This window comes from Lonchura striata, chromosome 1 (genome assembly GCF_046129695.1).
Source record: "Lonchura striata isolate bLonStr1 chromosome 1, bLonStr1.mat, whole genome shotgun sequence".
Classification (NCBI taxonomy): domain Eukaryota; kingdom Metazoa; phylum Chordata; class Aves; order Passeriformes; family Estrildidae; genus Lonchura; species Lonchura striata.
The window spans coordinates 102,203,164-102,218,635 of NC_134603.1; the positions used below are offsets into that span (position 1 = coordinate 102,203,164).

General features: G+C 37.5%; 1 protein-coding gene across 1 annotated transcript in view; it reads right to left on the reverse strand.

Moving 5' to 3' along the window:
- Positions 1-412: 412 nt before the first annotated feature.
- Positions 413-15,472, reverse strand: part of ITGA9 (integrin subunit alpha 9) — a 218,031-nt gene continuing 202,971 nt past the window's right edge. The window contains exon 28 of the mRNA XM_021546471.3: positions 413-970. Coding sequence (XP_021402146.2) covers positions 872-970 — 99 coding nt within the window. The 3' untranslated portion in view covers positions 413-871. The remainder of the gene's footprint in view (positions 971-15,472) is intronic.

A 15,472-nucleotide genomic window follows, 5' to 3' on the forward strand; every position in this document is an offset into this window, starting at 1 on the left:
TGTCCTTCTGGTATCTCAACTGTACAGTCCTAGAGACTGCAAAAGAAAACTTCCCAAAGAGAACATTCTGTGCAACCTTCTTCAAGTGAGCCAAAGCAAGCTACATCCTGATACATGTTACTGAAGAAGTGTTTATATCCTCTCCCATCCAGGCTAGTAAAGGACAGACTCAAGATACAGAGGATCACAACTGTGAAATACTTTAGGTTCTGTAGCTTATAAATCAAATACCAAATTTAACTTAAAGAAGGAGACACTAAAAAGATTTTGACTTATTTCCATTAAATTATCTATATATGATATTACCAAGCATTGTGAATTAAGCATATGAGAATTTCAGCTACTTTTATCTGCAAATCTCTCTTTTCTGTCTTGCATTGACATTTAAAAGTACAATAGAATTTATATATATATATATATATATATGTATGTATTTCCGAAGATTTAGGCAGATATCAGTGCTTGAGTGAACTATATAGCTATTCAATAGAAATTATAAAACATTGATACAAATATAAAGAAATACTCAATATAAAAAGCTTGTATTTATAAAAAATATTCTTAGGTAAAAGTCTTCCCCTGAGGGCATACTACATAGTTGGATTCATAAATATTGCTCTGCACTGCAGCTTGGTTACCAAAGTTCAATGCTTAAATGAAGTGTGAATTGCTCCAGTCACCTGACATGGCTGCAGTGGTTGCCTCAGGATATGTTCCCTAGCTTTTTGGAGTAATAGAGACACAGTATCAATGGGGTCTCCAAAAAATCTGGAGAAGATTCCTTCTTCCACATATGGAAGATACGAGAGCAGGACCTATAGACTAGTGAGTGCATGTCACATGACTGGGCAGGTTTGTTTTCATGGGCAGTTTACTGATTTTTCTGGACCCAGTTCCAACTATCTTCATTCTCCTTTCTGCTCTTTTCAGCCTCAATAATTTCTTTGTACCTCCGGCGGAAGAAGCCCATCTGCAAATCAGAAGAGATGACAGTGGTAAGTTATTAAATCATTAAATTGAAACTTTCTTTGGTGGTTTAATGACAGATACTTCATGCAGAAAGAACTAGCCCAGAAATTAGCATTTAATTCCTCCAAGTGCCAATCCAAAATCTTATCTCCTTATTTACATCAATATAAATGAGATCAGACCAGGTCCTATATCTTCACAAGAACTCTGCTCCTTATAGATTAACTACTCTGAGGTAAGAATCCTCTTATATGAAGCATGAGCTAAAAAAAAAAAAAAAAAAAAAAAAAAACAAAACAAAACAAAAAATTACGTATTTCTAATACATACAGACCAGCAGAGCCAGATAAAGGTTTTTTGGTTTAAAATAGAAACTAATGCTAAATTTACAGCTGAACCTAAAATGAGGCTAACTTTTGGGTCTTAAGTAAATGCTGACTGAATTTTATGAACAGTACTGTCAGTGTCTATAACCACATAAAACAAGAGGGACCAAAGCAATACAGTGCAGTCACCCATCTCCCACTTCTCAGTTTCAGCTACAATCACTGATAGTTACTTTTGCATATCTTCTTGTTTCCTAAACCATTGTACTTAAAGAAATGCAACTGGTTTTCATCTCAGTTTGGATAAAATTTCTCATATCTCTGTTTCTTTCAGTCTCTCAGATAAACATTATTTTAATAACAGACTTTGGTAACCATTCAAGAATAACTCCTCAAACTTAGCAATGCACTGTTGAGATCACTGAATAAATATTCTGCTCAATATAATTAAACATTTATGTAATTCCCACCATTCTAAACCTGTTTTCTTACTCCTGCTGTGTAAAACATGATGTTTTAGTCTTCTTTTATCAACTAGTTATTGCCACCCTTTATCCCCAAATTGCCTGTGCGTAGGAATATTTTGTGTTGTTTGTCATTACTAAAATTCAGTTAAATTTGACGTAGTTTCAGTTTTCAACAACTTTAATTTTCTTCAAGTGTATTTTAATTTTCTTCAAGTGCATTTTAATTCACAGGGGTCTAAAAGGCAGCATATTCAATCTGTCAAGGGGGCTTCCCCAACACATCTTCCTAAAGTCTAAGTCCTTGCCTGTGCCTCAAATTACATCCTGAATTCACAGCAGCATGAGACTACACACACACCATCCTATCATTAATCCTTATCTCTGCCTCTTGCCTTCTGTGCAAAGGATATAGAAGCTGTAGCACAGTCTAACAAGCCCCTCTCTTTTGGTAAATGGGATATGCTATTAATCTAGAGATAAGTGTACTCTGCTAGGAGCATAGGTATACATTACATACATACTTACTCTGCTAGTTCCAGCCAGACAGGGATAATTTCTGCAGTAGCCAGAGGGGGCATGGCTAGAATCTGGAGATTATTCTACACAATCTCATGTCATTGCCAGGGGTGGGGGGAGTCTCTTCCAGGGGAAGGGGTTCCTTCTGGTCAAGAAAGCAAAGTGGAGGGAACAGTGGGGTAATGCTGGCTCCGAGCCAGAGGGCATAGTCCAGGTAATGTGGCTGCAGTTGAGTCAGGCTCAGTAGCATTTTTTATGTGAATCACTCTTTTCTACTCTTTCATTATTAATATTGTTGCTGTTACTATTTGTTTTCTTATCTCATTGCTGTTTCCAGTAAATTATTCTTACCACAACCCATGATCTTCCCATTTTGTACCTCCAATTCTCCTCTCCATCCCACCTAAGGGGAGTTTGGCATGTTTCTGTGGGAACACCAAATTCAAAAATACAATTCCTAAAGCATAACAGCCTAATTTGGTGCCAAGTGGGTCACAAAGGTTATGGTAACAACAGATCTGCCCAGAGCAGGCTGGAAACAAACTTCATCTAAGTATTTGTTGTGTGAGGTACAGAGCCCCTGGCTACAATGTTGCTTGATCTGTTCATGTGATTGTGATACTTAACCCTATATCTACTCCTGTATGTCTTCCTTGCAGTGCTCTATTTCAGAGAAGGGAGAAGGATCGGAATTTGTTGATGTACTGTGTGATAACAGTTTATCACATGATGACATGTAAATGATGGTCATTTGGGGTTTGTATTCAATGTTGTTATCCTACCCTTGCCTCAGGTACACTATTTGGTAGTCCAGTAAAAATTGTATCCAGTCTGTTGGAGGAGAAGGGAAGAATGACTTTCTCCAGCTTTTTACCCCATTTCCTTCATCAGGCCTGTACAACAGCTTTGTAGAATTTTGAATTCCCTTTGGATGTTAAGGAATGCATGCTGTTGATGCTAAGTCTACCAGGTCTCCCTAGTGCAGAATTAAATAATAGACTTTTAACATGATCTTTCAGGGATATGACCTGATGGTGGATAGTGATGAGTGGCAGGGAATGTGAGAGAAAAATGCCCAGTTGTTGCAGGAATCTACTTCAAAGACTTGAGAGTTCATTGCTGAAATACTACAGGACCCAAATAAAGAGACAGAATATTTGCAAGGAGAATCCTGTGGCAATTCCAGAGATGTGCAATTTATTGCAATGTGCTGGGCCCTGGCTACTATTTATTGGACAGTGCTCTGTACTAGACAGCACCCTCAGGAGGAAGAAAAAGAAAACAGACCCACAGGCACTGAGGCCACTCAAACTGCATCTTGAACCAGATGAACAACTCATGCTGGTAGCAGGTGCACCTATAAAGAAATTCAAGACAAATTTAGTTCACTTAGTGAGGGTTAAAGAGGAATAAGATACTCAAAACAGGAGGAAGAAGCAGGGCCAGAGAGAATCACCTGATCCCTACCCTCAGGTGAGCTGCAAGATATGCAAACACATTTCAGCCACCAGTCAGGAGAGCTCTTGTGACCTGCCTGTTCTGATGCTGGGGTATTACAACATGCAAGATGAAGCAAGATGAAACAAGATGTAGTGAAGCCAAGCAATTGGGATCCCTGCTCCAGGATGTAGGCATTGGCAAGGGGATCGGAAAGAGGACAGAAGCTCTCAGCCCCTGGAGGCAACATCTGCCAAGCTTGAGGGAACAGTATTCTCTCATGGATGACCTAATAGTTCACTGAGACAAGTGGAATGCTATGGAGAAAGGTATCCAGGACCTGAAAGAATTAGCTGTGCTGGAGGCAATCTATAGGGACTGAAATAACAAACAGTCCCCTGTAGATCCAGATCAGATCCAGTATACACAATCCATGTGACAGAAGTTTCTAGGGAGTATGCCATCATCATACACCAACCCTTTGGCACTGATGTCAATGAAAGAAGAAGAAACCCTGCTTCAGGTGGCAACCCAACTTTGACAATATGAAGTCCTTTTTTCCTCCCTACTGACCTGTGCCTCGACAGTGAAAAGACTGAACAAGACTGCGGACAGGCTTGAAAGACTCAAGCAACCTAGAGAGAAAATGTCCCATGCCCCTGCCAGTATGGACCAGAATCTCTGCTACTGAGAGCATGTACCCCTCTGCTGGAGAGAGGGGACACACCATGAGGTGACCTGCAGTTTTACCTGCATGACCACAGAGAGGACATGAGAAAGTGGGATGGAAAACCCACCTCTGCCTAACAGCAGGGGTAAATGAATTGAGAGGAAGAACAATCACCAACAGAAATTCTTCAAGAATAGTCCAGCTCATCCCTGGGTAAGTCTTCAGACAGAATGGAAAGGCTGAATGTTATTTCTGATCCTCTTGAAGAGATCTCCAGTTCATGCTTGCAAGAACTGAGCAATGACTGCCATGACCAGAACTACAGGGGCCCTGCCTCCAGCCATGTGGAAGAGAGGGAGAATCAGATCTATTGGATTGTGTGGATCCTATGGCCTGGAACATCAGACCTACAAGAGTAATAAGGCTTTAGTTGACACTGGCACACATTGTACCCTGATACCATCAAGATCTGTAGGGGCATGATCTATCTCTATTTCTGGGGTGACAGAGGGGTCCCAACAGCTAACAGAACTGGAACCTGAGATGAGCCTGATTGGGAATGAATGGCAAAATCACCCCATTCTGATTTGCCCAGAGACCCCATGCACCCTTGGCAAAGATTAACTCAGGAGAGGCTATTTCAAGGACTCAAAAGGGCATTGTTGGGCTTTTGGGATAGGTGCTGTGGAGATAGAGGAAATTACACAACTGAATACCTTGTCTGGTGTCTCAAAGGACCCTTCTGCTGTGGGACTGCTGAGGGTGGAAGAACAACATACCAATCACAGCCACACAGTGCATCATCAACAACACTGCACCAACCTGACTCTGTGACCCTCACCCACCACTGAGTGCTGCTGTGAAGGACATGCTGGACCTTCAGTATGAGCTGGAGTCCTGGTTCCCACAATTTACCATGCATTCATCCAGACTGAAATGGAATGTATGTTCAAATGCATGGATAATGGTGGTTCTGTTCTGAAAAATCAACTCACAGAAATGACTCTATTGAATTTTCTTGCTTCCTAGCCTCTTTCAGAACACTGTATGAAAGGATTTACAAATAGAGAATTGGAGAGGAGTTTCTCTAATTCCCAACTCTTCAAACTTACTCTAGAGGTGAGATCTAGAAAAAAATATCATTACTAGTAATTTTTGCAGAAAAATATCATTGCTAGTAATTTTTGTACTTAGACCTACAAGCTATACCAGTGCAAAGAATTTAGTTTGAGAAGACATGCTCAAGACTGCATCATCATAAAATCACAGTGAAAGTTCACCAGTGATGCAAACAGAATTCAGCTTAGTGGAGACTACAACTGAATATCAGAAGTTTCTCTAGATTTTCAGTCTAAAATGCAAGCAAATTATTATTTCGATAAAAAAATTGTAAGAGCCTACTACTTTTCTGTTCTGCTCCAGCTGTATTAATCATGGGTACTTAATTTATTCACTGCTGCTACAACTTACACATGCTCAGGGAGCAGATGTTATGAAAATGTGGGTGGCTTTCTTTGTATTATCAATGTATGTAACAGAACCTGCATGTTCTATGCATTTGAAAAGAAAACTGCCAAGAGAAGTACAATTTCTAGTTTTAAAAACAGATTTTAAATTCTTAAGGTTTTCATCTTTCCTGCAACCACGTCCTTGGTACAGTGAAACTTTCTCTTGAAGTTATAATCAAAGTTATAGAAAGGCTTTTTAATTTCCTTGAGAGCCAAACAAACAAATCTCAACTCTTTCCCACTGATATTTTTATAAAAAATGTTTGTTTCTGAACATGTGCTTCAGGAATTGTCTTTAAAAGTTGTCGAGTAGGGTTTTGGTATTTTACTACTTTATTTTTTGGATAAAGAATGCTGTCATATAACTCTCTGGTAGGGATAAAAAGTGAGCTAAAACTGTAATAAATATTAATAAAACATAAAACCCTACATCTAGAGGTGATTCCACTATGAAGAATTATGTTTATTTGCTGTAAATGATGTGGATACTGTAAACTTATGTAGAGGACTTAAGTGCAAGCAAAAAGAGAAATTTGACATTAAGGGTTTTTTTTTAATGTTTTCAAAAATTATGGTGAGGGATTAGATACATTTCCCACCCTTCAGAGACAAGGACTTTCTTTGTTATGTGATACTGTTCTTTAGTGACATATATTTACATTTAATGTAATAAAATCCCTACCATTTCCCAAAATAAGTTGTTTTTTTTTTAATTGTCATGAAGAAATCACAACATAATTATTGTCTCACAAAAGACCACATATCCATCTCCTTACAATTAACTTATTTCATTCAAGAAGGACAGCAGTATTCACCATATGGGGAAGGCTGGTAAGTACCTTTGTCAAGCTAGAGAGGACAAGTGAATTTAACATACAGTGATGGGTAATAAGGAGGCAGACAACTGGAACAAAGCAGGAGAGTTGATACAACACAGAGTTGAATATATACCGGCTCTTTTATCACTGGGGCTGAAGTGACAGCAGGTCCCTTTTCCATGGCTAATGCAAAACCATTAAGAGAACTGAAAAAACCCGTTGAGGAAAGCACTGCTGGGACTCAGTCTTGAATTTCAAGCAAGAAAGACAGAGATCCTCATCTTTAACAGGAATATTGCTGTGATCTCATTTGTAGAATGTTTGTAGAATGGGTGTTTACAGTGGACCAGTGGTTGCTAACACTTGTTCCATAGGCAATGAGTCTCTAATATTGTTAATTTCTCCCAAATTTTGCTTTCCATATATATGTATGTGCACACATGCATTATATGTATATATGTGTATATATATATATATATATATATATTTATACATATATACATATATATGTGTGTGTGTATATATATATATATATATATATATATATATATATATATATATATATGTATATATGTATAGAGCAAAGAAATACCCTGCTCCAGAACTGTGGCCCCAGCAGGGAGTCTGTGAGCTCACACATCCCCAGCCAAGGAAAGCTCTGATCAGTAAGCCTCTGCCTGGGGAAGGCCCTCATGAGAAGAAGAGCAACAGGAGAGTGCATTTACAGGAGGCAAAGAGAGATTGTGGAACGCTATGGAAAGCTGTGGAAAGCTGAAGGGATATAAGGGAAGAGGAGGCATCATCCATTACAGACAACACAGGAAATGAGAAAAAGATAGATAAGCTACAATAACTAAATTAAAGGATGTGTGTAAAACCCATGGGTGGCCTCAGGTTTTGAATCTAAACCACCTACTTATAGCAGCTCTAATACTTCTTGAAGCACCTCTAGAAGGACTGGTTATTTTTGTCACTTCAAAACCTAAAACCATCCATAGGTTTTTACACACATCTTTAATTTAGTTATTCCAGCCCATGTACTCTTTTGTAGCACAACCTTACTGCCATCTACAGTATACATTGAGAAGAAAGCATGTTTCTGGCAATACTGAATAATAGAGCAACACAAAAACTGTTAGTCTGAGATAGGAAATTACACCTGTTATTGTGAAGTTATTTCTTGCCATGTGACAGCACAGTCAAGTCCTCTATTCAAACACGGGTATTAAAAGTCTTTAGCATACACAACTCCCTTTAACTACCATGCCAAATTTTAAATCCCTTCAATCCCAAGTAAATCATATCTAACAACACTCACATAGAATAGCATTCTTCAAGCACCCACAAAAACAGAAAACTGCAGTCAAAAATTATTTCAAGTTGAATTGTCATCACAATAATGCATTATCTTGTTGAGTTTTTTCTCTGCTGCTACTTTCTGCATATCCAAAGGCTGAATAGCTAGATCTTGTATTTTCTAAAACTCCAAAAGTATAAGCACTTACCCAACACATCCTGAAGTATGAAACTGTGGCTATCTCTCTAGGATGTGAATTATAAATATGTCTGAAGAGTGTTGAGATTACAAAATAAAATTTAATTTGCAGTTGGGAAAAAAACAAAGCTGATCAGAAGGCAAGCAATATCTGCTTTTATTTTATTCACTGTTAGATAAATTTCTGAAGTGTTTTTATCATGCCCAACATGGTTTATTCTCCCAATCAAATAAAAAGAAAAATACCTTGAAACATGGAATGTAGAAGAATGGTTATATTTTGCATTTTTAAAAGTTTTTTCCCATTAATGTAAATAGTTAGGAAACAAGAAAAAACTGTAACAGTCACATACTGCTGTAAAAACATTATGTCTTAATTATGGTAGTGCTTCAAGACTATAACTGAGTTAGGAATAGAAGTTTGTGAACAACAATAATCAAACAGATATCAAAACTGGATCAGAAGGTTTTGCCATCTCTTAGTTTTTAATTAGGTTTCTCTAGTGCATACGGTGTGTTAAACTTAACAGAAAAGTGCTGATTTTTAACAATATTAGTCTATTACTCTATTGATAAGAGTTGGCACAATATGCCAACAAGTAAAAAAAAAAGCCAACATGTAAAAAAAAAAGAGAGCAAAGTAAGTATTAACCAAGAGGTAAGAAATAAAACATAAGAACCACTGAAGAAATCTCCCATGGAATAAGGCTTTGACAACATACTTTGGGTTCAGTGCCTTAGTCGACTACAAGCTGTCTTTCCTCTGGTACACAATTTCTTTATCTAATATAAGCAGTGTCCAGTCAAACCTGATTAATAGTCTGTATTTACATAATTAATATTTTACTGCCACACTGCTAATCTAGGTGGATGTCCCAAGCCATTCACAATCAACTTACACATCTCTTTTGGTGTGTGCTACTTGGGTACGTCTCCCTTCATGTAAACAGTACCACAGCTAGAAAAATATGTAGCTAATCATGGGTCAAAGTAGGGCCAGGAATCCCACACCATTAAGATGCCACCAGTCGGCAGAGGAACACTCCCAACATCTGCAAAGCAGTGCTGCTGAAATTAGAAGCATGGAGTATTTTGCCATGTAGAGACTGATCACTGGTTATTATGCATCTCATAATGCATCTCTAAATGCATCTCATTTTATCACCACCAAGAAGGCAGGTAAAAACACTTTGCATTTGGGTTTGCATAGGCCTGCATGATTCTGACAAGCCATCAGTTTCAAGAGGATGCAGTGTGTCCTTTGTCCCAATTAAAAAATGTTTGCCACAGTACAAACAGGTCATGAACAGATATTTATATCAGCTTTTCCACCAAGAACTGTCAAACTGTCAATCCTGTGTCACCATGTGAGGAAGAGGCATGTTTGGAGAGGAGCAATGTGTCTTGTCTATAGTTAAAGGAGAAAATGTGCATTTTGGAGGAAGGATGATAGTGTAACTAAAGTCAGCTCACGAGCACTCAGGAGGTCTGGCTTCGATTATTGGGTCTTTCATTGATTTTTTGAGAGGCAAATCCCTCAACTTTCTTATAATGTAGGTTCTCATTTGCTCAATGAAACAAGTGCAAGAAAGTAATGTGATTCAAACATCGCTGTTCCACATATGGCTGCACATACATGTAATACACACTTTGTACATGTACACAATGACATATATACTTGTACAGCCAGGGAACTGAGGCAAAGAAGTCCAGCAGCTTGCTCAAAGATAAATTCTCCTCTGCAAACACTTTGTTTAGCTACTGTGGAAGAATTTGATACCTACCATCTGTATCTGATCCTAGTGTATTGCAGCTGATAGACATTGCTATGGCACATAAGTATTAGCAATGTACACAAAATAGCCCTTAACTTTTAACTTACTTTCATCTAATCTGGCTAAGATTTCTTGAGATGTTACTGCTGGTATGCTGGGAGAAGATTTGTAGTCCTTCATAGATATTAAAAGTAAGTTTATTTCACATACTGTAGTACTAAAACAAGCATAGTTTTTAAACACACATTTTTTTATGCACTTACTTTGTAATGTTGAAATAATAAGATAAAACTTTTTTTGATAAGAGCATTCACAAGTAATAAACTTATCTAAAGGAATCATTAAATAAACTATTATTTTAACCAAATGCCCTACACCTATCTGAAAGGCCAAATAGCCGAAAACAGTCACTAAAGCTAGGTATCTCAAAGTAGATTCATAATTCAGACTAGCAGCATGCATGGAAAAAATGTATTTAGGTATGAAAAGCAGTTAACTGCACACAGAAAGGGACACCAGTACAGACAATCTAATTTAATGCATCAGGTTCTTTTAATAAAACATGCCTTGCCATTGTCACTGATGCCAGAGTCACCCCACTCATCAATAATTTGTTCCTCTAACCAATTTTTGTGCAACTTTTCTCCCAGGAGCTGTTCAGTTGGATTCAATAGAGCTACTCAGTAATGTAGAGAATAAGCTGTTAGATCTGTTGTTTACCCTTGGAATATCTTTACCATGTAAGTACCATCAGACAAGACTTATTCATCTAAACTTTCATTTGTGCAAACATAGTATAGTTTTTTAAGGACTTAGTACTGGACTTAAAAGAAAATTCAGTGCTGAGTTAGGGTAACCTGAGTTTAATGAAAATACAAACTTCTTGCATCTTGCAGTATAGTAACTATGCACAGTATCTTGCAAGACAGATGCTACTAGTATACTTATAAGAATAATTAAAAAGATTGGCCAACATTTTAACACACTTCCATATAGTTTAAAAATTTTTACCTATTGCAAAATTTTACTATATAGTTTATTTTTAAAAAGTTGTAGAATTAATACAGACATCAACAAAAGTTCATCTCTGATTGTCACTCTCAAAACTGAGAAAGAATACAATGTTTACTGCAAATACATCCAGATAAAATTGTCTTCTAAAATCTCAACAGGGAATAGGACAGTAACTAAGGAAATCATTGCTGTAAACACAATTAAGACATATCTCAATCCATATTTTCCATTTCCTCTCCAAAGAAAAGAAACTGAACTATTACTGAAATATTTTTGCTTTGTTTGAAAACTAGAGACTAAACATTAAAGACCATTTCTGTAATCAATAAAAAATAGCTTTACAATCATACTTTGATGTATTTGATCTGTTAAAAATACTTGAATTAAAGTTGTATCATGTTCACAATTATCAGAATACGTCACCTTCATGGGTTAGCCAAACTAGAAGGAAATGGCTATATCTGGTGTAAGTTATAATACAGCATTGCCCATTGTAACACCAACTCTAAAGAAATAGTTCAGACTAGGCAAATCACACTTGCTCTGTATTGGCATTTGGGTCTGAGAGATGCTAATGACTTCCAATAAATATACATATTGCGTTCTGGTAGTGGGAAATCTTGGAACCTTAGGTACTTATTTGCAATTTTTCAGTGTATACATGCATTCTTTTTCTGTTTAGACTCCTGAAAATGATGGCTATCTTTTGTCTTTTCTGAAACACATTCTGAACTACAACTGTACCTCTCTCTTGCCTGTGGATTACATTTGTTTGCATGGTTCTGGGATAAGAGCAACACAGTTGCAATGGCTGAGATGTTCTCAAAGTACTCTGGCATGCACAGCTCTCATTTGGAGGACACTGAGACCACAGAGAACACTTGTTGCACATTTGCATAGCTCATTTTATCAAGAAAGATAACAAAGGCATTTTACAAGTACTGGACACATGCCACCACTGCATGTTGCCAATCTTTTTTTTTTTTTTTTGAGGGTAGTGAGCAAGTATTACACAGCAGCCAGCAAACTCAGTGGTGAAAGCAGCGTTTTGGCTACAACAGCAGCATTAACCATTTACTTGTGCAAGAACAAATAAAAGACGACCAAACTCAATCTTTCTGCAACATCCAGTCAGAATTCAAAAAGCACAGCTTTTAGTGGAGTAATCAGCTGTAGAAAACTGAAGTTTGAGGCACTATTGCAAGAATACGACCCCTTTTGGTCTCAGCAAGGCAAGGATCTACAAAAATTTTGTGGTGCTTGCTTTGGCTTAGGAGAAGGAAAAAATAAAACAAGTTTTGATTGCTCTTTAAGAAAATAAGAAGACTTCAAGTGATCCAGTCAACTTCTGCCTGGTGAAAACTTCATTCTTTTGTACAGACAGCTAACCACTTCCATTGTCCCATTTCCTCCTCAAGGCTTCTTAGATACTACACAAAATTAAGATCTATCCATGGTAATACATGCTTGGTGTTGAATCACAGAAGTTAATTATCACCTGATTGTATTTTTAATATTTGTAACAGGATAATATTGAAAAAACTTATTCTAAGTCAACCACACCTAGAGTCTGTATCAAAAAGTAGTATCCTGAGAAGCCTACATGTGAGATAGCAAGTAAAACTTACTTAAAGCAACTAGGTAAATTGGTAACAAAAGCAGTAAAATTGAAAACTTTATCACAATACCATAGAGGATGCAATGTTTTGAGGACTACAGAAAGAGGAATTTCAGAGAACCCAAACAAAGTCATTTTATGCAGTTTTTATGGACAGACAGGACAGGTATGTGCTATTAGGTTGCTACAAACAAGGATCATATTTTTGTGAATAAGACAACCTGAAAAATTAGAGGGAAAAGGGGAGCAAGAACTTATAAGTAAGTTTGAAAATATAGTATTGACATATATTTAAATAAAGGAGAGATTATGAAGACAAAAAAATCAAGAAAGAAATTAGAAGAAATATAGACTTCTTAAGTTCCAAGGCAACTGGTGCATCCATCTACATCTCTGCAGGGAAGACCTTTGTGATCTGTTCTCTTGGGTTACAATGTAAGATGTATACCAAATATGCCAAGATTATTGTACTATCATTTACATAAACTGTTAAAATGGGTGGAGCAGTGTTTTTTATCTTCTCCATGACTTAGCTCTGATAACTCCCTCTGAGGAAGCAGGAGACATGGGCCATCAAGGTCTCTCAGCATAACTCACAGAATCACATCATCCCACTCTGAGATACCCTGGCCTAGGAGAGGAACAAAGCATCTCTAGATATAATCTGAGACTTGGAATACCATGAAAGGACTACTACTGGATTCCCAGAGGACAGGACCTCTCAATAACCACCACTGGACCTCCAGAGAAGGTCTAGATCTTTTCTACAGGATCACCATTTTGACAAGACCACATCTATCACTCCAGTGGTACTGCCGATACCATTTAACGGGACTGCTACCACCATCCTGACCAACAGGGTATCAGGTTGTATTCTGACTGTGTCAGTTCAAGACAGTGTTTCTGTACTACTGCCTTTATTGTAACTTTACTATTAAATTGCAGTTCTGATTTGGAATATCTCATAGAATATTTGTGTGGAGTTAATTTCTTTGGCCCTAAGTAAGAGAAAGCCTCTCCTTACAAAAAGGGGAAAACTCATTTGATTTTACTATATAGATGGATTTTAAGTTAGCTTTAGCCTCGTCAGCTTCAGATATCTTCTGAATGCTGAAACAATATGTGAGGCAATGGTAACTACTCTGTGTAGGGGAATACAAGTGTTCTTTCACAGAAACTTATACAGTCACAAGTTGTTTCTCCTAAAATCTAAAAAGTCTTCAAATTCTCATTTTAAGACCAAAGGCAAAAATGTACTTTGTAGCACACATTGAAGAGCTAGGCAAAAAAAGCCCCATATGTGGGTGTTAGTCTCCTTGTCCTCCTCACTACAATCCTCTCAAAAATCCACAAAGAGGTTCTTATTACATAACCTTATTACATAAGGGACACCCAGAGATCAATTCTTTGACCCCGGAAACCAGAAAGCAATGTTAGAAACCTCATTTTAGACAAGTTAGAGCTTGGATACCACAGGGACAGGCTTAATGTCAAATAAATCAGTTTTGATAAATGTCCATTTCCTGTGTTAAACATACCACAGAGAAACAAAATAATGTTGCTGTTGTGAATATAAATTAATATAAAATCTTTGTTTTGAAGATTACTTCCACAGCTGGCTCCATGGATCACTCAGCTGCCAAACATCCAGCCTGGTCCTCACTTACACATTCCTTCTTTGATAAAATTTTGTTTTTTCAGTGCACTTAATCTAAAATGATATGGATTAAATAATTCACAACTCAAGCTAGCTCAAATGTAGGAATTTCAGTCCAAAACATTGTAAAGCACAACTATCATTAATAGAATATTTATTGTGTTATAATATATCACACTTCACTTTTGCCTTTGCATGGTGTATACCTGGTCTAGATGTGCATAAATACACTATTCCCAAAGGAGACGTTGTGCTGACACATTGCTGCAGCCCTGACTCCTGAGACAAGAGTGTCTGGGACATCACTTGCCAAAATAAACCAGCCATCACTGTCTTTCCCTCCTGAATTGTTACCAGTGCTTGTGAAACCGCAGGCCTGTCACAGCATGTGGGTAGCTGGCCTGACGGAAAGCAACCTCCTGCCCTGCTCCACTTTCCACAAGCATCAGGAGACCACCAACAGGCCAATCTCCACATAAAAAAGCAAAATGTATTGCTGTGGGCAACAGCATAAAAGCACCTCCTGTTCCTCCTGCAATTAGACAACTACAGGTGAGACATGAGCATGGAGAGAGAGCTACACTACAGACAATCTGGCTAGTATGAGAGCATGTCCAACAGGTGCCTACACAAAGTTATGCAGAATAGATGAACAAGACAGAAAAAGCCACAGGTTGGGCTGTCCAACAAAGTAGGCAAAAATGGGGCAATCCTTTCCAATCTGCCTTATGCATGGCATCATGTGGAGGTCAGGGAAAAGCTGCTCAACCTCTCTGAATCTGTATGCACTTAAACAAGAGAAAGCCCAACATCTACATAAAATATGAAAATAAATAGAGCAGCAAAGCCACTCAAAAACTAATGCTAAAAAGCTTTTTATGTGAATATAAACATGGCTGTGATCTTGCACATGAATAAGTAAGCTTTTATTTGAAGTGAAACAACCAAACATTCAACATCACTTCCATTGACAAAACCCCCCTAAACTGTGCAATTTTAGATCTACAAATAATGAAATAATTACCATTCCCATCCTAGTATGATGCACAGTAAACTTATTCTGTTTAAAAACAGAACTGTGTGCTGGAATATCCCTGAGATCTCACTAGCAGTGTGTAATGTAAAATATTTACATGTATTCTAGTATTCTTCTACAGATTTAAGGAACTGTTTACTCCATTTGAAAAACATTAGCATGTTTG